General features: G+C 48.3%; 2 protein-coding genes across 4 annotated transcripts in view; one reads left to right on the forward strand and one right to left on the reverse strand.

Moving 5' to 3' along the window:
• Trappc12 (trafficking protein particle complex subunit 12) overlaps positions 1–2589 on the forward strand; it is a 64617-nt gene extending 62028 nt beyond the window's left edge. For all 3 annotated transcript variants that reach the window (XM_048439825.3, XM_085690824.2, XM_085690823.2), the window contains 3 exons: positions 473–573; positions 1305–1392; positions 1573–2589. In XM_048439825.3, the coding sequence (XP_048295782.2) occupies positions 473–573; positions 1305–1392; positions 1573–1815 (432 nt within the window). In that variant the 3' untranslated portion in view covers positions 1816–2589. The remainder of the gene's footprint in view (positions 1–472; positions 574–1304; positions 1393–1572) is intronic.
• Positions 2590–7889: 5300 nt separating this feature from the next.
• Positions 7890–15316, reverse strand: Adi1 (acireductone dioxygenase 1). Its single transcript, XM_048439824.3, has 4 exons — positions 15157–15316; positions 11908–12027; positions 11132–11311; positions 7890–8767 (listed from the first exon to the last, which is right to left on the reverse strand). The coding sequence occupies exons 1-4, from the start codon at positions 15274–15276 to the stop codon at positions 8648–8650; spliced, it is 540 nt and encodes a 179-aa protein (XP_048295781.3). The 5' UTR covers positions 15277–15316; the 3' UTR covers positions 7890–8647.
• Between the last annotated feature and the right edge of the window lie 9623 nt (positions 15317–24939).

Here is a 24939-nt window from a genome sequence, read left to right on the forward strand (position 1 = left end):
GTTTGCTCCTTTATATTTATAATAGTATCAAAGTATTATTCTCTATTATTTAGTAATATTCCTTTGAAATTAGAAAATTGGTGGCATCTACTCTGTCACCAGGCAGAAATACCCTAGAAGTTGACCTGGGCACCTTGTGTTATTCCCAGAGTTTGTTTTTACTTAATGCTATGCCAGAATTTATTCTTGGGGACTCAGCTGCTAAGTCGTAAGACTTGAAACAGGTGTTCACATTAACATAATTCCCTGATGGGGACAAGAAGCACCAGACACTTTGGGATGCTTTGGTTTTTTACTGAACACCAACCTGAGACTCTGTCTTAAATGTCCCCTGCTCACAGGGTGGGCTCTGAGGTCCCCTGGGTAACACACGGGGACTTCCTATTCTGACACGATACTGGGGAACAAATGTGACTTTACATTTATTATACCTCTTTGAACTTGTACTGACTGCGGAACTTTGTCCAAGCAGATTGGAGACATAAAAACAGCTGAAAAGTATTTTCAAGACGTTGAGAAAGTGACGCAGAAATTGGATGGACTGCAGGGTAAAATAATGGTTTTAATGAACAGGTAAATATCTTTCAATGATTTATTTAGTGTGTGTGCACATACATATGCGTGCTGAGCTCAGGGGACCACTGTGGAGAATTGGCTCTGACACCTGTGAGCACCGGGGACTGGACTCGGGGTTTGAAGGACTGATGGTGATTTAACCTTAACCTGCTGAGTCATCTCATTGGCCCACAGTTCGGGATGTGTCTTTCTCCCACCTGTCCCTGTCCTCGGTACTGAGACCCAGGAGCCTCAGGTATTCTAGACTCACAGCCCTGCTCCTTACTCCTGAGAACCAATCTGAAGGGACCGCACTCTACAGAGCCCACTTGTTTTCAGTAGAGACCCCTTCCCCCGTGTGTGATGCCCACCATCGGGCTCCTGCCAGCCCGGGTCTCAGATTAGCTTTTGGGAGTCATGTATCAGAAGATCATGAGTGTGCAGTCATCAGGGCAGACCTGCCCACCCTTCTAACCAGGTCCAGAAAGTGAACGTGGAGCATGGGTCAGTTTGTACAACAGGAAGTGACCTTGGTTGGAGCTTTAGTGTCTGGACTAGAACCTGGGCAGCTGACTTGCTAGTGAGTCTGATGTTTCAGTCAGCAGTAAAGCCACTGCCTCTACCTGAGAGCACACGACTCACTCTGGCATGTGTGCCCCTTATTCCCATGGGACCTGTGAACCTGGCCCTGGCTGGAGAGAATCCTTGGCTTGTCTGTGCTTACCACTTTACCTGTGTGTGCATTACAGAGCCTTTCTCTACCTCGGCCAGAATAACTTTGCAGAAGCTCACAAGTTCTTCACAGAGATCTTGAAGATGGACCCCACAAACGCAGTGGTAAGTCTTGGTACCCCACAGGCCCCTCTACATTTTGCAGACCAGCAAACCCAGATTTCTGCTCTGAGCTGACCTGGACTCCGATAGCTAGAGAGGTCCATAAAGGGGCTGGTGAGACATGGGGACCAGGGAGCACCAATAGCAGGTTGGGCCACCCTAAACACATGTCCTTTCCTGCAGGCCAACAACAATGCTGCTGTGTGTCTGCTTTACCTGGGCAAGCTCAAGGACTCCCTGCGGCAGCTGGAGGCCATGGTGCAGCAGGACCCCAGGCACTACCTGCATGAGAGTGTGCTCTTCAACCTAACCACCATGTACGAGCTGGAGTCCTCAAGGAGCATGCAGAAGAAGCAGAGCCTACTCGAGGCTGTCGCCAGCAAAGAAGGGGACAGCTTCAACACACAGTGCCTCAAGCTGGCCTAGTTCCCACCAGGTCTCTGTACCTGACAGACACTCGAGCAGATGGATCAGTAAACGCATGTGACAGGTGGGTAGGAGCCTGCCTTGAGCTGGGGCTCCTCGCAAACCCACCATCCTGCCTACCATGCAGTTCCCATAGCACTGCCTGTTGGCGAAGGTGGACTCTGTGATGGCATTTTGGGGGCAGAAAACACAAGACACTTTCGGTCCCTTTGGCTTATTCCTGGAAGTTAACCTGTTCATGTATCACTTCTGAATATTCTCACAATGTATATATTGTATATGTACAGATGTATATTAGTGCTTGTTCTCACTGTAGGCCTAAATGATTACAGTTCATTGTCTTCCTTCCACACATCCCAAGCCAAAGCATCCCTTTGCTCACTTCTGGCCTGACAAGCCACCCTGGATGGCCTGGGATGGGTTGCAAGCCATCAGCACACTCAGAACACAGTGGGGACAAGAAACATCTAAGGCCAGACATAGCGTCTCTGCATCCCTTTGTCCTGGAAGTCAGGACATGTGCTTAATGCTTGTATACTTTTTCCACTTTGCGAAACGTAAAGCACCTGGAAACAGCTTTGGGTACCCAGCTTTCCCCATTCATGAGAAAACACTCGCTTTAAAAGCAGGTTACACAACCTTGGGGTGCAGCAGAGCACAATTTCGGCCTTGTGTGCTGAGGGCCTAGGTTCCAGCTCAGCTCCATAAACAGAATGTCTGTGGGACAAAGCAAAGAAATGTGTGTTCACTATTGTAATAAAGTGAGAAGATAAAGCTCTTGTGTGACTTCCTGGGGAGACATGGGCAGGCACCGCAAATGACATAGATGACAGACAGACTGTCCTAACCCGGACTAACTTAGAGAAGCAGGGAATTCGGAATTCGGGAGGGGAAGGGGGTCACTCATAGGAGCATGGACACCCAGAGGTACTGAATAGATCACCTGCCCAACCTTGGTGGTGACTCTGAAAAGCTGTGTCTCTGCAGCCCCTGTAGAACTCGGAGGCAGCTCAGCCAGCCTCCTTCCCCAGCTGTCACTCCTACTGTATGTAACCTTGAGGAGGGGCCAGTGAACACAGTAAGTTATGGGGGTCTTGTGTTCCTCCAGGAGGCATAGTCCAGCCTTTTCCCAGTTCACCTTCTCCCACACCCATTTCCCAGCTCACCTTCTCCCACACAGTATTTTGCTGTGTAGGTAAAACCAGGCAGACATGGAAGTCTGGATCCTCCCGCCTCAGCCTCCGGAGTGCTGGGATTACAGGCATATACTACCACACCCAGCACGGACCACATCTTAACTGGTCTTGTCCTCACCCACAGCCATCTCTGCCCCTGAGCTCCCCAGGATCCACCTTGGAGGCAGTCCCAAGCCTCTGCTACATAGCAAATTATAAGGCCTATACAGTCAGCTTCCACCCAGTCTGTCCCCCCCTCACTGTCCCAGCAACATGGGCCTTCAGCCCTGGTCCTTCCCCAGAGCCTTTGTCTGCTGCTTCCTGGGCCTGGAAAGCTCACCCTCCATTGTTAGGACAAGTCTCCACAGTGTCCATGCATTGAAATCCTTGTTGCCCAGTGCTAATTAAAATTAAATAAGACCCAGTATAAAGCTGGGGCCTAGTCCAGGAGGAATGAAGTGCTCACATACAATGGAAGACAGTTGGGAGGTGACTCCAGGAAGCCCAACACTGTGACACGGAGGCTGACGGCTGTCTCAGACGCCAGCCTCCAGTGTTGTCACGTGAGGTCGTTATTTAAGTCTCTTGGTCAGTGGGGTTTCCTTAGACAGCCCAAGACACGCTGAACCTGAAGTCCAGCCACATCACTTCCAGTTACAGCTGCATATAATCCGCTGAGCTCCTAAGAGGAGCAAGGCTGCACCCACTCACTGTGCTCCTGGCTCTGCTCTTTGCAGAACTTGTCCTGTTGCTCATCCTGATCCCTGTCTGGAGTCTGGAAGGAAGGACCTTACCATTCCCAGCCTTGGAAGCACCTGAGTGTCCAGTGCAGGCACCAATGAGCCTGCAGTGCCTCCCCTTAGCCAGTTCACGGTAGTTCGTGGAGTGAGAAGCAGACACAGCCACTAGTGTCAGTGTCCTAGATGAAGTCACTATGTCCCTGCTCTTGGGAAGGGGAGTGGTAGGGCAGGCCTCTGGAAATGTCTCTGTCCCCAGCCTTGTGTCCGTGGCCGATGACACTTCTTTGTTCTCCTAGAGAAGCAATAATCAATTATGCCAGGGCACCTGGGAGCCATCAGGATTAATGAGCAACTGGCCAGGCTGAGCAATGTGGAGACGGCAAGGCCAATCACTGATTGCATCGATCTGTCTTTCGCCAGGCAGGCATGTGTGGACATGAGACAGAGATTTCTGTAACAGCTGCCACAGACAAGCACATGGAACCCACGAAAACGATGACAAGGGTGGGTTGGGTACACAGCTGGGAGGCAGACCGCATGTGGAAGGCTCTGGGTTCAATCTCCACACTGCAAACTATCAACGATCACTAATTCACAAGTGTGCCTAGAGCCCACATGATCCAGTCACTCAATACCACCCGCTGGGGATCAGTTTTATGCATGAGACACTGTCCCAGGTGTAACAAGGGCTGATGGGAAGAACTGGCTTTATTGGTTATGACCTAAAAGAAGGCTATACTGCTGCAGGTAAGCTGGACTCATACTGATGGGCTCCCTTCGGGTATGGCACACATCTAGAACTCTATCAGACAGTGGTATGACTGTCATCAACCTCACTGACCCATAAAGACCTGTATATCTCAGAGTGTCCAATGCCATCATCATTCCAATGTCCACGTGCCTGCAGCCCACACTCTGCTTACCATCAAAGCAGCAACACCACAGTGCCACACAGACACACACCCTGTCCACCAAAGGCCACACAGACACACACCCTGTCCACCAAAGGCCACACGGGACACACAGCTTGTCCACCACATCCACACTGAACACACAGCCTGTCCACCAAAAGCCACCTAGAACACACAGCCTGTCCACCAAAGGCCACACGGAACACACAGCCTGTCCACCACAACCCACACAGGACGCACAGCCTGTCCACCACAACCCACACAGGACGCACAGCCTGTCCACGAAAGGCCACACGGGACACATAGCTTGTCCACCACAACCCACACAAAACACACAGCCTGTCCACCAAAGGCCACATGGGACACACAGGCTGTCCACCAAAGGCCACACGGGACACACAGCCTGTCCATCACAACCCACACAGGGCACACATTCTGTCCACAGCGCTCTGGAGCTGTGAGCAGAGTAGGAAACCTTAGCTGAGATATAGATGGCTCAGGTTCTACTCAGGGGAAACCACCAACCAAAATCCACAGCATTTTGTTTTTCTTATTTTTGTTGTGGCACGGGGGGGGGGGGGGGGTTGGTGGTTGCATTCTAAAATGAGGAAGTTCCAGATTCTTCTACCATGCTAATGTCCTACAATCCTGCAGCTCACTGAAAGATTTCAAGGCTTCGGAGCAATTGGGAGCCAAAAGCATTGGACCAGAACTGTCTGTCTCTCTGTGTACATTTTCACTGTGTAAGTCATAAAATTATCTGAGGTTCTGAAACCTTTTACATGTTGTACTTTCTAAAAGAAAGCCTTTCGGGAAAATGACTGTCCCTGCTCACACATCTGCACAGGAATCAGATCCATCGCCCTCCAAACACCTGCTAATCAACTCACCCCATTCTCCTCTTCACTCACGCCAGCCACTCACCCACTCATCAACCAACCCCTCTTCCTGCCCACCCACCCCCTCATCAATCCAGCGCATCCACCTACCCACCCACCATCATCCAGCCACTCCGATGACCCCAACACTCCTCACCTACCTGTTCATCGAGATATTCTGAATCCTATTGCTGGAAAAGGCTCAAAATCCTCACACTAGCACATTCCTGCCATCAACCCTCCCACTTTCCATGTCTACCATGGGTGAGACATGCTTTTAAGCAGCTGCGTGATCAGCCCAGCACCAATCCACCGGGCTCCCAGGACACCCAACAGAGCCCTGGATCCTTGCAGCCAGTTCAGCCCAGCGTAAGCCAAAGGCTCCACCAACTTTAGATGCTGAAGCTATATTAGAGAAACCAGGAGCCCAGACTGCGGTAGTTCTCAAAAGTGCTGGCTCAGGGCTTGTGAGGCCCTGGTTTCTGCCAAAACCAAGAAAGCAAGGGAAAAGCAAGTATCAGATTCCAGAATGAGACCGTAGAGACCAGAGGGACAGAAGACAAGCGGTTTCTGGCTGTTGAATCATTCTACATCACTCTGACCGGGATATATGATGTGGCTGTGGTCATCACCCTGATATGGGTATACGATGTGGCTGTGGTCATCACCCAGATCGGGGTATATGATGTGGCTGTGGTCATCACCCAGATCAGGGTATACGATGTGGCTATGTTGGGTCCAAATTTAAAAACAGAACCAGGCACAGTGGTACATACTTTCATCTCAGAATTCAAGAGGCAGACCTCCATGAGTTAGAGGCCAGCCTGGTCTACACAGTAAGTTCCAGGCTAGCAAGAGCTACACAGTAAGACTATCTAAAAAAAAATAATTTAGACACTTCAAATAAGTGCATTATATGTCTATAATACCTCAATAAAACCATTTGTGTTTTTTTTGTTGTTTTTGTTTTTGTATTTTTTTAAACAAAAGTGAGGTCAGGCAGTGGTGGTGCACGCCTTGAATCCTAGCACTTGGGAGGCAGAGGCAGGCAGGTATCTGTGATTCCTAGGCCAGCCTGGTCTACAGAATGAGTTCCAGGACAGCCAAGGGTACACAGAGTAGCCCTGTCTTTAAAAAAAAAAAAAAAAAAAAAAAAAAAAAAAAAAAAAGATGGTGATGCTCTGGCAGAGCTAAGACACTGTTAGCTCACTTAGGTGTACTGACAGAATTCTGTTATCTTCCCCCAATCTGTGACATCATGGCTCAGACCCAAAACATGTTAGAGTGTAGGACATGGTAGAAGACATATTCAGTCTTCAACGGGAACAAAGCCATTCACAGTGGACAGAGGAAAAAAATCACAAAAACTAAAAATGAAGGAAGTGGTAGCAAACCCCTGTAATCAGTGCTCAGGAGAGGAGGCAGGAAGAGGCCGTAAGAGCATGCCCAGCCTGCCAAGAACAAGAAGACTGGGGCTGGGGCTGCCAGCTCAGCATGTGTGAAGCCTGGGCTCCATCTCCAGCCCCGTATAAAGCAGAGATAGTGGCGGATACCTACAACCCCAGCACTGAGGAAGTATAAGCAAGACCAGGACGTCAAGGCCATCCCTACATTCTCAAAGTCATCCTTGGCTACATAACGAATTTGAGACCAGCCTAGGATATGAGAGATCCTATCACAGAGAAAGAAAAACTGAAAACAAACAACCACAACAAAAATGTGGCAGCAGAGATGGCTCAGTAGTTAAGAGTGACTGCTGCTCTTGCAGAGGACCCAGGTTCAATTCCCAACATCCATATGGCAGCTGACAACAGCTGTAACTGTAACTCCAGTCCCAGCAGATTTGACACCCTCTTCTGACTTTGATGGGCAATACATACACGCACACACACACCACACATGAACACATGCAGGCAAAACACTCAAACATAATATTTTTTTTAATTAAAGCCAGGCATGGTGGCATACATACACCTTTAATCTCAGCACTCAGAAGGCAAGAGCTGGAGGATTCTATGAGTTTGAGGCTAGCCTGATCTACATCATATCCAGTTCCAGGCCAGCCACTGCTATGGAATAATAGTCTTAAAAAATGAACAATAATCAGTAGACAAAAGCTAGCAGATCAGCCCTTACTCACAGACAGGAGCTCCAGAGAGAGAGAGCAAAGGATGTGCGGCTCGTACACATTTGAGTTCTGAAGCTGGGGCTCAAGCTCCCCTGCATGGCAGAAGCAAGCCCCCAAATCCAGCACAGTGATAAAGGTAATGGACATCCTCACACTAGAGCAGCTGCTTAGAGAACAGCCTGTCCTTCTACAGCACAGATTCTGAGGTTTTCTGGAATTGTAACACACGACACATAAACACATTTCAGCATTATTATTCTTTATTGGCAGTACTGGGGTCCACGTCCAGAGCCCTGCATGTGCTAGGTTAGTGTTCTACATCTAAATTGTATCAGTTCAGCCCCGAGGCACTTGAGTAGGGAAATCATGCATTACTTCTCTTGATTCTTGATTGTAAAAGGGCCTGAAATCACACTGAAAATTTTCTGCCCTGATGTAGAAATTAACTATGCACATATAAAATCATATAAGGAATCTACCGAGAGGTTTTAATGAACCAAGTAAAATACCATATATTTCCATGAGTGTAATACAGTTATTACCATGAGTATACAATTAAGGTAGCTGCTTTAGTTTGAAGCAATCACCCAGAGATTGATGAGGGAGAAAAACATCTCCCTTCCGGTTAGCTGTGCTGGGTATAACTGCCCCCTTCCAAAGGGCATAGCTTCACAGTCCAATAGACACCTACAAACGGACCTTCTGGGACACGAAGATCTACTGTGTATGAATGCACACACCAAGCCAGGGCTCCCATACCTCTAGGTCTTGACCAAGTTAGGAAAAATTAAGGCCACTTGTTCACATTCTTGTGGTTTCCATGTAAAAATCACTTTTATCAATGCTTTGATTAAAAAGAAGCTGATCTGACAATCTTGCCGAGGAGAGCTAGCTGGCCTAGCATCAATTCCTCCTAAGAAAGCAGAGAGGTGAGCAACTTTCCCACAGGTGACCGCAGCCAGAGTCTCACACACTGCAGTTACTCTTCGGGGCAGCTCCACTATGCTCTTCCTTCCAAAAACCTCACGTACTGTACCCGAGCATCGAAATGGTCGGCCGGACGGTTGTACGGTGTCCACACAGGTTCGCCCACAAACAGCCGCATGGCCTTCACGTAATTCTAGAAAACAAGCCCCACATCTCATTGGATACTCTACACATCTCCATGGGAACCATCGAGGCAGCCCTTGAAGCTGGCTTACCCACTTAGCACTCAGCTCCTTCCTACCTTTCTACAAGGGGTGCGGCCACGTCAGACCAGCATAAGTATCAGCAGCTCCTCCTACTGTTCACACCAGAGCAGAAACAGGTCCCGACTCCACCCACCCTCCTTTCTGGGCACTACTCTCTAAGGTCCAGCACCAGGCCCATTCTACTAGCTGGTAAGAGAATAATTAATCAGCATTTAGCTAAACCGGAAATTTAGCTCCCATGAAGCCTCATTTTCACTCTAGAAATAACACACCCGGGTAGAAATGACAAATCTGTGTTCTCACATAACTCCTGACAAACAAGTGGAAATAAGCTCACCCCTAGGGACTCCCCATGCCGTGGGTAAACCACGGTTAAATAAATCAGACATGTCTGACAGGGAAGCTGTGAACAAGAGGTGGGGCGCCTTATGCACCCCAAAGTACACCAAGTGGAAAAAGTAAAATGCAGGGCCCACTGCCTCTGGGGTAAAAGGAGGAAAGAAAGAATTATAACTCTGAATAGATAAACACCCTGTGAAACAGTCTCAGTCTGTGGCTAGCAACCCTTTTGAGGTCATAGATTGGATATTTTGCCTACCAGACATCTGCATGACAATTCATAGCAGTAGCAAAATTATGGTTATGATGTAACAATGAAATAATTTTATAGTTGGGGGTCACCACAACATGTGGAACTGTATTAAAGGGTTGCAGCATTAGGGGAGTCACAAACCACTGATGAACTACGGAACTACGGAAATGAACTATGGAAATGTAGCCACTGGAGCCCTTCAGGGATAGAACTGGGGCCCTGAGAAACAGGAGAGAGAACACCATTCATGAACACCTTGTATCCTTCTCATGATGTGGGCCATTGTCTATATTCTGTCAATTATGTTTTAAATAAACGCTGATTGGCCAGTAGCCAGGTAGGATGTATAGGCAGCACAAACAGACAGGAAGTAGAGGTGGGGCAATGAGAACAGGAGTATTCTGGGAAGAAGGAAGCTCTTCCCACAGTCCTGTCCAGACACTGAAGAAGCAGGATGTGACCTGCCCCGCTGAAAAAGGTACCAAGCCATGTGGCTAACATAGATCAGAATAATGGGTTAATATAAGTTATAAGAGCTAATACAAAGCCTGAGTTAATGGGCCAATCAGTTTATAACTTATGGAGACCTCTGTGTGATTTTCTTTGGGGCTAAATGGCTCCAGGAACTGGGCAGGACAGAAACCCCAACAAGCGGGCCCTCATGTTACAATCTCACAATTCTTAATTTTTATTTTGTTCTTCTTTTAGATACAGGGTTTCATTTTACCCAGTCTATCCTCAAAACCTGGTAAGTAGCTGAGGATGATCTTGAAGTCCTGATCCTCCTGTCTGAACCTCCCAAATGCTGAGGTGACAGGCACATGCCATCCAGACTGGCTTCATAATTCTGAATGTTTGTTTTTTTAGACAGAGTTTCTCTGTGTAGCCTTGACTGTACTGGAAATTCATTTTGTAGACCAGGCTAGCCTCAAACTCACAGAGATCCACCTGCCTCTACCTCCTGAGTGCTGGGATTAAAGGCATGCACTGCCATACCCGACTCATAATTCTAAACTTTAAACCATGTGCATTGACTATTAATTTGGAAGGTTAGAGAGATGGTTCAGTAGTTAAGAATACATACACCCTTGGAGGGGACCCAAGTTCAGTTCCTAGCACCAACTCCAGTTCCAGGAGACCCAACTCCCTTTTCTGGATTCTGCAGGAACCAGTACTCATTCACCAACCCCAACAGACATACCCATAATTTAAAAATAAAAATAATTTTTTTAATTAACTCAGGGTGGGGGTGTAACTCAGTTGGTAGACTGTCTGTCCAGCATGCACAAGCCCCTCAGCTCTATCCATAGCACCATGGAAACAAGGTTTGGTGGTAAACACCTATAATCCCAACCCTGGGGAGGTCAAGACAGGTCACGCCGCTGGGGTCCCCAAATGAGAGTGTCCCCCACTCTACAGGTGCATTAGAACCACCGACCCCTACATCAGCGACCCGTGCAGGCTCCTTCCTCAGTGGAGGTGTGGGTCTCTCTCCTAAAGATATCCGTTCCCTTGCCTAAAGCCATGTGGATTAATGCTGTGCCAGGCTCCCTAGTCAGAGGCTCTACGGGCTCTCTCTGAGAAAGCTGTGACTGGCCACGTGTCGAGGAGATAGGCCTCGCACAACATGGCTAGTGAGCCACCGTATTCACCTGTGAAGTCTCCGCACAGGCCGGACCACAGCACAGAACACTCTCACCTTCTCATCCAGCGTGAAGCGGTGATAGATGCCAGCAGGGAGCGTGATCATGTCCCCCTTCTCCATGGAAATCCGGATCCACTTGTCCTCCTTGTCTCTGACATCGAAGTACCCGCTGCCCTCCAGGATGTAGCGGATCTCCTCGTCCAGGTGCAGATGCTCCTCGAAGAACATCTTGATCTAACACAAGAGGGAAGTTGCCATGCAGCCCCAGCCCTTACGGCCAGGCGACGGTGAATGGGACGTGCTACTAAAAGTACCAGGGGCTGAGCCAGGGAGATGACAGTGGGTCAAGGCACCTGCCACCAAGACTGACGTCTTGAATTTAATCCCCAGAGCCCTAAGAGCAGAAGGAGCAAATTGAGACAATGACTCCTCCTCCTCCTCTTTTTCTTCTTCTTAGTGCTGTGATTACACACTCCACTCTGTAGGGAATTCTGAATGACTCTATACCACTAAATTCAAATGGCCCCAGTGAAGTGGTCAGGAACCCCAAAGACACTGCCCCTGAGCTCCCAGGAACACATTTCAAGATTAGGGAAGAGGCAGGTGCAGAACGGGGAACGCCACAGAGAAAATCCCAGGTTGATCCACATGTCACTGGTGGATCTACCACACGTAAGGGATAAACCGCCGCCAGAGTCAGGCCCCACACAAAAAGCAGAAAGGGAGGCATTCGTCCAGCTACGCTATGAGGGCATCATTCTGCTGCCCCAAAACCACACAAAATGGAAAGGCAGGAGGGTGATGATTCTCTCCAAGCGGGGCCCGCTCACCTTCTCTTCATAATTGGGAAGTGAATCCTTGCATATGGTGATGATGTCCATCCAGGAGTAGTTCCTCTCCTTCCGGATCTTTTCTAGTTCTGGATCATTCTCATGCTTGTCGGCATCCAGCTATATATGTATTAGCAAAATGGAGGTCACCTTAGCACAAGGATGTGTAGCAAGTGAGCTGGGGTTTAGCTCCCTGGTATGATGCTTGCCAGGAGGGCACGAGGCGCTAGGTCTGCTCCCCAGCCCTATATGAACGAGGCATAGCAATATGCTCCTTCCAGACCTGTGGCTGGATCGCCCAAAGAGAGCATCATTTATTCTTTGCCAGTCCTAGCCCCACCTTCCACCTCCTCTTTTGATGGGCGGTCCATTCTCCACAGCCTCAAGTGGAAACCCCTGCTCTGCTTAAGTTCTGCTCCCTCCTGCCAGCGGTCCTGCTGAGTCCTCTGCCTTTCCCGGTGAAGTTCTTATCCCTCAAACCTGCTAAACACAGCCCCCTCGGTGTGTGTGACCACTCTGCCACCTTCCCTGCAGTCTTACCAGGCTCTTGGTGGTCAGCATGCTTCCCGTGCCCACAGACCAAGCTCAGGTTCATCAAGATGGACTAAGAGAGCTACTGTCCTCCAGTCCCATTTGACTTTTCTACTTCTGTCTGCATCACCCTCTATTGTTAAAGAAATCTAGATCCTAAGCTAAAAAAGAAACCCTTATTACTCTTTAAAAAAAATACTGAAAAGTTGGGGCTAGAAAGACGATTCAGCAGCTAAGGGCACTGACTGCTTTCCCAATGGACTGGGTTCAAATTCCAGCGCCCACAGGGCACCTAACAACTGTCTGTAACTCCAAGATCTGACACTCTCACACAGACTTACCAGCAGGCACCACCAATGCACATAAAATAAAAGTAAATAAACTTTTAAAAAGAGTTTATTTAAAAAAGAAATGGGGTGGGGGGATTGAGAGATGGCTCTGAGGTTAAGAGCACTGGCTGCTCTTCCAGAGGACCTTAGTTCAATTCCCAGCACCCACATGGTGGCTCACAACCATCTGTAATGAGATCCGGTGCCCTCTTTAGGCCTGCAGGCACACATGCAGGTAGAACACTATACATAATAAATAAATAAAATCTTTTTTTAAAAATTACTGGATCCCATAGCAGGGAAATGAAAAAAAAAATTTTTTAAATTACTGGAAAGTGTTGTGATGGCCCATGACTGTAATTCTAGCTACTCAGAATGCAGGAGAGAGTTGTGAGTTGGGGGCTAGCCTGGACTACACAGCAACAGTCCATCTAAAAAAAGAGAAAAATGCATACTCACACCCTTTCATGCCAGGGTCCCATACCTCAAATTCCTGCTCACAATTTTCATTTATTGCAATCCTACCTATTCTTTAAAGTCCAAATCCAAGGACCGACGCCCTTTTCCTGACATGTTCTCCAAAGGCTCCTGGAAGAACCGGTCTGAAATCCTACGAGAAACTACTGTCACTGAACGTAGTGACACTTAGTTTTTGTTTTGCAAAGAAGTGCACATTTTATCATCATCACAGAACAGCATAGCAATGCACAGACATCAATACATTTTATGTGTTTGGGTGTTCTGCATGCACGTATGTCTGTGCACCACTCTTGGCCCTAGTGTCCACAAAGGCCAGGGAAGAACATGAGATCCCCTGGGACTGGAGTTACAGGTAATTGTGAGCCGATGGCAATGGACCCTGTGCTTTTGGCGCCGAGCCACCTCTCCAACCCTAATATATTCTTTTTAGCAAGACTGCAGCACGACACACTTAATGCCAGTTTCGGTGCCGAATGTGCTGCTTCCTAATCCCTGTGTGAAAACTTCATCACCCACAAGACAACGGAAAGGTGGGCCTCCTGGTGGGGTCACAACTGCTCCGGAATGAGCTGAGCAGTCTCAGCTGCAAGGGAGCTGGGTAAGCCATCTGCGAGTGGCTTAGTGGGCCTTCACCAGACACCTGGTCCGGCTTCAGTTTCAACGGTGCAACCAGTTTGCTATTTACAGATTATCTGGTTATGTGCGAAGTCTTGAGTTTGCCTCCTAGTCTAAGGTGTCTGTGAGGACTGCCGGAACGGACTAACACTCTATCCCAAAAGAAAGCTCTCTCAGTCCAACTGTGTGGTCAGGAGAGGAGCCTTCGAGTCACCCTGCTCAGTCCCTTTCCTTAGTAACTTATGCAGTGGGAGGGACGACTAACTCCTTCCCTCAACAGGAATGCCAGAGGCCTCATTGAGCAAACCTCGCACTTCGGAGCCACTGCTTGACTTAGGTGATGTGGCTTCAGTTAACTAAAAGTCACTAATTTTGGAGGTCACCAGGCGAGTGTGCAAGGCTCATCCTGGATGCCTAGATTACTTCTCAGAAACTGGGAAGGCTGTGTTTTTTTAACCCACCCACCCCCTACCCGAGCTGGTGTCGAATGAGTGACCTTTTGTTTTAAGAGGCCAAAAGCGAATCAACCTCATCATTTTCTGGGCATGCATCCAGTGCATAGCCTTGACTGCGCATGTGCGCACCGGATTCTTCTCCAGTCCCCTTTCACCTGCTTCCTAGCCCAAAAATATCCTGGAAGAGATGGATTTCGGCATTGTCCCCACCTTCATGTGGTCAACCTGAGCGTCAGCTCTGCTGGGTCCACAGCTCCTTACTTCTGCTGTGGTAACACCATGTGGTGGGCAGGCCTCTATGGTTTGGGGTTTTTTTGTTTTGTTTTGTTTGCTTGTCTGTTTTTTACTGAATGTTCTGTCTGCATGTATGCCTGCAGGCCGAAAGACGGCATCAGATCCCATTATAGATGGTTGTGAGCCACCATGAAGTTGCTAGGAATTGAACTCAGGACCTGGAAAAGCAGTCAGTGCTCTCAGCTGAGCAATCTCTCCAACCCCAGGCCTCCATGATTTTAAGGGACACGACTCTGCAAAGTTCCTCAGGCAAGCGGGACTTTAAGCCAGCAGGTTTGCATTTCAGTTTGACCACACCAGTGCAGACAGGCTAGCGCCACCAGCGCCCCAGGATGTCTGCGGCCCTCTCGTGTTGGAACTGCGTGACCCGGGACGCTACCATGTGACTGACAGGTGGCGTTGTTGCGTTTGCAAACTCTAGCTGTGAGCGCGGACGCGTGCCGGGAAGAAAGCAGGCCCAAACCCCCGTAGTTAAAAGAGACCGAGGGAGGGAGCGGCCGTGCCGAGCATGCGCAGTGGCGCGGTGCTCCAGCCCGCACCCATACCTTCCAATAGAGCACTCCGAGCGTGCGCAGCTGCTCCAGGCTCACCGGGCGGTCGGGGTGCGCGCGGTGGGGCATCCGCGGATCGGCGGTGGACTCGTCCATGTACCAGGCCTGCACCATCTCTACAGCGGCTTCCGCAAGCTGCGCAAGAGAGGGCGGGGCCTGGCGGGCCGAACCCGAACCGTTTGTGGGCGTGGCTTGTGGAGGGAGGGGCCGAGAGCCGCGTTTGACCGGACTCAGGTGGTTTGACCGAGACCAAGCTGTGGCAGGCCGGATCTCTGATGGGCGGGGCATCCTCGCCTCCTGGAGCACCACCTGACCTGGTACCCTTAGGCTGTGCTTGGACTTTCGGTACCAACCCGGGAGGCTGGTAGATCCAGCCATTCTTATTTCACAGGAGTGAAAACAAATGCAAACCGAAAAGCATGACTGTCTAAACAATCCTGGGCTCGGCTGAAGATGCAGTCAAACAGAGGACGGGGTCAGGGCGGGACGCTGGGCTCTCCAAACCGCAGATAAAAGTATTCCACAAATCGGGCAACGGTGGCGCACGCCTTTAATCCCAGCACTCGGGAGGCAGAGGCAGGAGGATCTCTGTGAGTTTCGAGGCCAACATGGTCTACAGAGCGAGTTCCAGGACAGGGACTCAAAAAGCTATACAGAGAAACCTTGTCTCGAGCAAACAAACAAAAAAGCATATCTACAACCACAACAGCTATGCTGTCCCGCTTTCCTTGCTGTTGTAAAATACTCTGACAAGGGCAGCTTAAAGGCAGAAAGGGTTTATTTGACTCAGAGTTCCATGTTAAAACCCATCACAGGGACAACAGAGCTGGACAGGGCAGGAACTTGAAACAGCAAGACATGAATACGTGCGTTCTTACTGATGCTCAGCTCCCTCTATACACTTCCTTGCCTAGGGAATGGTGCCACCCACAAGAGCAGACCTTATTTGAATTAATGTAACTTAGACACTTCCCCACAGACAGGCCACAGGCCAGCCTAATCTAGACAGTTTCTCATCGATTCCCTCTTCCTAGGTAATTCTAGGTTGTGTTAAGATGACAGTTAAAATTAACCATCAGGGAGCTGGAAAGGTGGCACAGCAGTTAAGAGCACTTGTTGCTCTTTCTGAGGACCCAGGTTCAGTTCCCAGCAGCCACTTGGTAGTTCACAACCATCCATAACTCCAGTTCTGGGGGATCCGGTGTCCTCTTCTGACTTTTGTGGATATGCGCACATGTGATGCACAAACATGCAAGCAAAACATTTATAAGTAAATCAAAAATAAATAAAACTAACCACCATGTATTTAGAAGATATGGCAAAGATTAAGGATAGATGTTCCTTCTTCAAATAATCTGATTAAGAAAGCCCTGTTGGTGGGACTTAGAGCACATAACATGATGCACTGGCTAATTCATGATCTGTGCAACAGACAAGGGCATGATAAAGATTCAAGGGTGACAAATGTCTGTGCTCTCAGGGTTGGATAAACAGGAAGACACAGGATTTTCCCAATGGGAGAGGTTTATGGAATAATGACCCTTGGTGGGCTAGCCATCTTTGATAGAGAAAAAAATTCTCATATTTTAAAGGTAAGACAACTAAGGCCCAGATGGCTTTAAGGAACTGTGTCCACAGGACGTGACAAGGCAGGGGTTTGAACTCAGAAAGCCTAACGCAAAAGTCTCTGCATAACACAGAGCAAGTCTCTGCTAAAATACAGAGCGAGAAGCAAATGCTTTGTTCGGCTATAGAAATAACAATCTTGAAATTGGGAGTTTGCGCCTCTCCTGCCTCTGCTGGCTGCTGCTAGCTACAGCAGCACAGCAGGACCCCAAGGGTCTGTGTTGGCCTCTGTCTTCGGCAGAGGTCTTTTCTGTCCCAGCTGGGATGAGAGAGGGCAGCAGGTGTGTGTCAAGAAAATCATACTTTCGAAAAGTAAGATAGGGGAGATGCCCCCGAGGAATTGGGCGGGGAAACTCTACTTTCACCAGCACCAGTTCAAGCAGAATCAGGGAGACAGCACTGTTGATTTCCTGCAGCCGTACTGCCCGTGAGAGTTCCCCTTTGAAGGAGACTGACTCTTCTGAACTTGAACTGTTTCTTACAGAATAGCCAGCAGCGGCCCAGAATCGTTTTCATGACCAGAATTTATTGCCCTAGTTAAGACACTTGGGAAGAAAAGTTCAGATGTTTTGAAAAACAGTCTCCATCATGGCAAGCCTGTCTGGGCTGGTACCACTCTAGGCTTTTGTGGGAATGTGAGGGTAGTGTGTAGTCCCTATATAAATGTCCTTTTTTAGACAGGGTTTCACTGTATAGCCCTGACTGGCTTGGAGCTTTCTATGTAGACCAAGCTGCCTCATACTCACAGAGATTCATCTGTATCTATCTGCCTCGCAAGGGCTAGGATTAAAGGTGTATATCACTGTACACAAACCGATAGCAGTCATTTTTAAATATAAAGGCTATTCTTAGTTTTGAGCACGGGGAGGGGCACTCATGCAATTCTAGAACTTCAGAAGTTGAGGCAGGAGGATTGAGAGACCGGGCTGATAAGCAAGATCCTGTCTCAAGTAACAATAGCAAAAGCAAAAACAGGCTGGGAATGTAGCCAGCACTGCAGAATAAACACACAAAACATTTTTAAAGATTTATTGACTCTGTTTTTTATGTTTATGAATGTCTACTTGTATGTATGGATATGCTGTGCAGTCCTTTAGCACCTGAGGAAGCCAGAAAAAGACATTAGATCCGCTGCAGCTGGAGCTGTGAGTCACTGCATGGGGGTCATTGCATGGGTGTCACTGTGGGAGTCACTGCATGTGAGTCACTGCGTGGGAGTCACTGCGTGGAAGTCACCACGTGGGAGTCACTGTGTGGGTGTCACCGCATGGGGGTCACTGTGTGGAAGTCCCTGCATGGGAGTTACTGTGTGTATGTGACTGTGTGGGAGTCACTGCGTGGGTGTCACTGCGTAGGAGTCACCGTGTGGGTGTCATCGCGTGGGGGTCACTGCATGAGTGTCGCTGTGTGGGTGTCGCTGCGTGGATGTCACTGGGTGGGTGCTGGCAGCCAAACTGGGATCCTCTGCTCTTAATCACTCTGCAGACCCACAAAACATTCTTGAACTGGAAAGCCACGCATGCCTATAATCCCAGCACTAGAGATGCCAAGGCAGAAAGATGGTCAATTTAAGGCCAGCCTGGCTGCATCACGGCACTCAAATCAACAAAATCTCTAGCTCACAGAGCATTCAAAAGAGGCAGCACGCTGCACCTGGCTCTGTTTGACTTGTGGCTCCTGCTGTGTGCTATTAATAATTTTTATCTGATCACCATGGGACTACTTCCCCAACCTGGGGGCTGGGGATGCATAGTCTCAAGGCTTTACCTTGTTTGCAGGTTAGCCCTGCCTAAGCGAGTGGATGTAGCCCAGAGAGACCTCACACAATGACTAGCAGAAAACGTTGCCAGCAGCTTTGCACAAGTTTCAGAGCACAGTGCCCACTGGGACGGGGATGAGTTCTGCAGCTTCACTGCGTGGGCTGAACTGAAGAGAGGAACCTGGAGCTGGGGGAACCAAGACCCACCCTCCAGATGGGGTCATATTCGGATGCGCGGCCTCTATGCCTCCTGGACACAGTGTTGAAGCCACATCTTCTTCTGGTTGTGATTCAACAGGGTTGGTGGCATTTTCCTGCTTCAGCAAGGACAGTTTTAAAAATCTTATTTTTTAATGACATCTTAAAATTTGCGGGCAAATGGATGGATCTAGAAAACATCATATTGAGTGAGGTAACCCAGACCCCGAAAGACAAATATCACACGTACTCATTCATACGTGGCTTTTAGACATAAAGCAAAGAAAAATCAGCCTAAAGTTCACAATCCCGGAGAACCTAGACAGCAATGAGGACACTAAGAGAGACATACAGAGATCTAATCTACATGGGAAGTAGAAAAAGACACGATCTCCTGAGTAAATTGGGAGCATGGGGACCATGGGAGAGGGTTAAAGGGGTCGGGAGAGGACAGGAACGGAGCAGAGAACAATATATAGCCCAATAAAAACAACTAAAAAAATAAAAGAACAAATACCACGTATTTCTCTCACGAGAATCTTGGCCTCTGCATCAGAGTGGGAGCTAGAAGGAGAAGGTGCCAGGAAACCAGAAAGGGGCCTGAGAGGGACGAAATCTACTTTCGGCAGAAAATCCTCCTATATTAAATCTCAGTAAATGTTAACCTGTATTTAAAACCCAGCATGGCAGAACACACCTTTAATGGAAGCAGAGGCAAGGGGATCTCTGTGAGTTCGAGGCCAGCCTGGTTTAAATAGCAAGCTCCATACCAAGCAAGGCTACTTATGAAGACAATGGCCGAAAGGAAGCAAACAAAAACAAGTATGTTAAGAGAAAACTAAAAAAGTCAAAAGTCATTGGATTACCCCATGGTCGTTTATGAGAAACTTGAAGTTGCTGGTTATATTCTGTAAGGAACTGCTATTCAAATTCCCTTCTAGCCACATCCCCTCTTCTGTCCAGCAATGTTATAGAAAATGAAATCATATTCTGTTTGTGCACATTTGCACACATAAAACTATCTCCACTTGGGGAAAAATATCTTATTTTTATCTTCTTTCTTTAATATTTGTTTATTTATTATGTATACAATATTCTGTCGGCGTGTATGCCTGCAGGCCAGAAGAGGACACCAGACCTCATTACAGATGGTTGTAAGCCACAATGTGGTTGCTGGGAATTGAACTCAGGACCTTTGGAAGAGCAGGCAATGCTCTTAACCGCTGAGCCATCTCTCCAGTCCCTATTTTTATCTTCTTTAACCCTTGTGAAAAGCCCAGTGGCCACTAGGAAGCTGGTCACGTGGTTTGACTCGCCTTGGGAACAGACCTCTGAGCCTCCTGTGGCCTCCATTATTACATTGCTTCCACTCTGCACCATCACGCCAAGCCTCACCACGCTTTGAGAACCCTATTTTTTGTCCTTACAGTTTGGATACTTTAGGAAGCAGATGGCAGGACTCCCAAGTTTTTTCAATTTGCACATTTGAGGGGGATAACGGGCTTTCGCCATGGCTGGGCCCTGCTCGTGGGAGGTTAACAGGTCTGTCTCCATCTCTCTTCCCTTCCTTTCTCTCTCCTTCCCTCCTTGTATCTTATCTTGTCTCTCCTCCCTCCCCACCACGTCTCTCCATCCCTCAAGTCTTTTCTCTGTGTGGTGGCTAATTTATTAAATTAGCTATGTATTTAAATTAATTTAATGCATTAACTCATTTCCCATTCATTACTATAACACAAAACCTAAGAATCTGTTTTTGTTTTGGTTTTTGTTTGTTTGTTTGTTTTTGGTCTTTCGAGACAGGGTTTCTCTGTAGCTTTGGAGCCTGTCCCGGAACTAGCTCTTGTAGACCAGGCTGGCCTCAGACTCACAGAGATTCACCTGCCTCTGCCTCCCGAGTGCTGAGATTAAAGCTGTGTACCACCACTGCCCTGCTGCTCTGTTTTTTATGAGGGAAAGGAATATTGAAGTCACAGGTTGGGGGACCAGGATCAAGAAACCTCTTGAGCTTGGCCTCTGGAAAGGAACATCCGTTGCCACTTCACAGCATACAGCACCATGGTGGGAACACATCTGAGGGAGAGACTATGTGGGAAGCCAGAGATGTGACGGAGCCAAGGTCTTCTATCACCGGCTCTCACTAGAAGTATGTGGGGTCTAGAGAGAGCTACAGGACTTCTTCTGAGGACAGTGTCCCGTCCCGTCCCGATCCCCCCCACCCCCCCCCCCATGGCCTAGCTGCCTGTGAAAGTTCCCACCACATCCATGCTGAGGACCAGCATGAATTTCCCACACTTAAGCTTTGGGGACAGATGCAAACCACATGACAGCCACCAGCAGCTGCCTTTACCACTTACTTGTAACTCAGAGGAAGGGCTCTTTATGTAACAACCGGCATGGAAAATTCCAGTCAGCCTGGCTAAAGTAAAAAAAAAAAAAAAAAATACCTATAGAACTCTGTAGGACTGGGGAAGAGCTCTAAGCAGCCAGCTGAGGTCAACATCAGGCAGGAGAGGGCAAAGAGAGGCATTACAAAGTAAATGGCCCCGCCCACTGCCAACCTGTCCAAGCCTCTGGCTTTCTGTGTTTCTAGTAGGGCAGGGACTCAGGGACACGGGAGGCAAGCGGAGCTCCAGCTAGCCTGTGTCATCAGGCCCTCTTCATGGCCAGTTCTCCTTAAATCCAGCCAGAAAAATGTGGAGCCTACCCATTGTGGAGCCCAGGTTCAAACTACTTTCCATGTTAAGGTCAGAACTGAATTAATGTCTTCAAAATGGAAAAGCCTGGAGGGCTTTATGGGAAATAAAAAATGCCAAAGGGGTGGCGGGGGGGGGGGGGGACATAATACCTAATTGAAGATGCAGCAATGGCTGGAAGCTACGTGAGACTCTGGGGTACAGGAGCTGGCTCTGACGACAAATAAAAGCATGCTGTGAAACTTAAGGGCCCATCTATAAATAAGCATGGCTAACCAGAAGACATGGAAAAAGGGAATCAGTGAGACTGACATGGAGCCTGTGCATCAAGGAAACCCAACAAGTACCTACCAGGCAGGAGATGGGTATATTCCTGCCTCCGGCTCAAAGGGGGAATAATCCCAGAATGCCACTCAAAGCTAGGTTATCAAATGTTGGGATTATCGAAGCTGGGTGACAGAGATAGCTATTCATCGAACTGTTCTTCTTTATTAATCTGTGTTTGAAAATGTCCAGTAAGTTTCTTAAGTTATCTGTGTATTAAGAAACAAGCCATCTGTGCATATACATTTTCTTAACTGAGAAAAGAAGAGTAAGGGGCCGGACATCTTAACAAAGAAGCCATGCCTAGAAACAGTTGTGTGGAGGCCACACTCAGCAAAGTTTTCTTCAAACTAATCCAAAGGAAATCCTGCCTCTTGATCCTAATAATACGTCTCTGAAGGAAACATGGATGACTTCAGTATAACTCTAGGACTTTTCCTGGAAGAAAAGCGGGGACATATCGTCAAGATGTTGAATGATCTCAGTCATCTCCTAGGACAGAAATCAACCCAAACATTTGATGAGAGGCCATTTTCCCTCAGAGTCAGGATTTCTCTGTCCCCCAAACATGTGATGCAATATTTCCAGGTCATGTGAAAGAAAGGGCAGGTCTCTTCACCCTCTCCTGAAATTATCCTGGATGTGATGGGTCATACCTTGAATTCCCACACTCAGAGGCAGAGAAAGGTGGCTCTCTTTATGAGTTTGAGCCTAGCCTGGTGGACTTCGTGAATCCGTGTCAGAAAAAAAAAAATAGGTCGTGTATCACAATTAATAAAAATCCAGAGACAGATATTGGGGTTCAACCTGAAAGTCAGAAAAGCAAAACAGCCAGCCACTGGCTCTTATCTCTACCTCAGTCTGAAATGGTGATCCTGCCTCCAAGAATTTCAGAATGAGACTGTATCTGAGAGCTGTCTCCTCCTGTTTTATATTCCCCTCTAATTCTGGGATTAAAGGTGTGCACCACTACTGCCTGGTTTCTATGACAAATTAGTGTATCTACTGGGGTTAAAGGTGTGTGTCACCACTGCCTGGTCTGTAAGGCTGACCGGGGGGGGGGGGTGCTGTTTTACTCTTTGATCTTCAGGCGAGCTTTATTTATTAAAATACAAATGAAATATCACTACAAGGCTGGGTGACACATGCCTTTAAACCCAGCACTTGAGAGGTAGAGGCAAGCGAATCTCTTCATTGGAGGCCAGCCTGGTCTACTGAGTGAGTTCAAGACAGCTAGGGCTACACAGAGAAACCCTGCCTTAAGAAGCTAATAAACACACACGTGCTTTAGTATAAAGTTGCTGACACTTTTAGGCCTCACTCTTGTGACCACTTCTAGTCCAATGGCCTCTCTACTTCCCAACATGTGAAATGACAGTCTAACCACCTGCGGTGAAGAAGACTGTTCAATGATGATAAAACATTTTGCTGTTTGGGAGGCATCATGGCATCTACTATTTCTGAATGTTCCATAAAATATTCTGTGATAAACCCCATATTGTAGCGTTGGGGAATGGGGTCATGGGAGGAAAGCAGAAACCCAAGACCAAGTGAAGTAAGTATTCAGGAATTGGATAGCCCAATCCTAACAAGCACGGGGATGTAAGAATCCCTGGTACAGAAAGTGGATTATGCAGGTGGAATTTCATAGAGCAGCTCTCATGGTGACAGGGTCTCACCCTGCAGGGACCTGGCAGCCAGTGTCAATGACCAGCAGGTCTCCACACTGGAAGAGCTAACACCCCATATTATGAGTCTGAGGTGGCAAAGCCATTGCTGCCCCCAGCATCAGACTCTATAGAGTCCAATATCAATCCTCTGCACTGTGGGGCTTCTTACTGTGGGCACCCTGACTTGTAAGACTCACAGTGGGATTACAGAGATTGCTCAGTGGTTAACAGCATTTGCTCCTGGTGGTTTACAAATTCTAACTCCAGTTTCAGGGAGCCTAATACCCTCTTTCTGGCCTCTGAGAGCACCAGGTATGCACATGGTACACAGGCATACATTCATACATACACATAAAAAAATTAAAAAGAGAAGCCCCAGGAACTGCACTCTCCCCCTCCAACCTGTCTTTCTTGCTACAGGGCCCATCTGCTTGAACATTTCCCTCAACAGAGCAAGCATCTTCATCCTGGCCTTCCCGTCACCATGGCAGCTTTCTGTCACTACTCAGTGACCTCAGAGTGGTGCCATTTTTCTTTCTCCAGCCCTGGCAGTCTGTAAAAACCCTTTAGGCTACCTCTGTGACTTCCTACAGTAATAGCTACTGCTGGTCCCTGCACCTCTAGGTGCTAAGACATGCCAGCTCTGCTGTAGTTCAGAGATGACACGCTTATTTTGCCACCTTCTTGCTTCCACTGTTTGCAGAGATTTGGGTATAGGTACCCTGTTCATCTTCCATGAAGGCCACCCCAGATTCAGGACTACTCTTCAAGAGGGCTAAGGTCGGCCCACTGCAAGCTGGGGCTCTTTGGGTCAAGTAACTCATCCCAGCAACTAAAAGCCAGCTGATTATAAAACGCTGTCAGGTGTGTGCCCTCAGGCATGGGAAGCACCGAGCAGCAAGTGCACAGGCTCCTCACTCTGCTGATTGCAGAGGATGGAATGTAAACAAGAGCCCTCCAGCTGATGAAGGGTGCCTGCTCTGACATTTCCTTCCTGTCACACGCGTTTTCTCCAGAGAGCTCTCAGCCTCCACAGTCCTCATCAGCGGCATCCTGACAGCCCCGTGGGGCTACAGATGCGACAGGAGGTGTCTAAATCCTAGGGGAGTAGATTCAACCTATGGCAGAGACACAGTGTGTTTAAAACTGCCCCTGAGGACTCGCATCAGAGAGCCAAGCCGGGAGTGACTCCATTGGAGCATCTGAGGCCTTCTTCATCCCGACCTGAGCCACCTGCTATCCAGCTGCTGTTGACTAGACATGCAAGGGTCAAACAACATGGATGGCATTTGGGACACACCTCTGGTTGTGTTTGTGGAGGAGTGTGTCTGGACTGGGCTAAGAGCCTGAAGTGAGAAGCCAAGCTCAGTGCCAGCATTCATCTCACTCACTGCAGAAACCATGTGGCCAGCTGCTATCATGGGTTCCTTGCCATAATGGACAGGACCATCTCAAACCATGAGCCAAAGTAAATGCTTCCTTATGTAGCTTGTGTAAAGAACCGACT

This window comes from Myodes glareolus, chromosome 6 (genome assembly GCF_982192425.1).
Source record: "Myodes glareolus chromosome 6, mMyoGla1.1, whole genome shotgun sequence".
Classification (NCBI taxonomy): domain Eukaryota; kingdom Metazoa; phylum Chordata; class Mammalia; order Rodentia; family Cricetidae; genus Myodes; species Myodes glareolus.

Bases quoted from the DNA above. Each gene is read 5' to 3' on its own strand.
- Adi1 (XM_048439824.3), bottom strand. From the start codon at position 15,276: ATGGTGCAGGCCTGGTACATGGACGAGTCCACCGCCGATCCGCGGATG. The intron at 11,312-11,907 runs GTGAGCGGGCCC...CTCTTGTGTTAG, and splicing joins TTCCCAATTATGAAGAGAAG to ATCAAGATGTTCTTCGAGGA. The intron at 8,768-11,131 runs GTGAGAGTGTTC...CTTGTTTTCTAG, and splicing joins GCTTCACGCTGGATGAGAAG to AATTACGTGAAGGCCATGCG.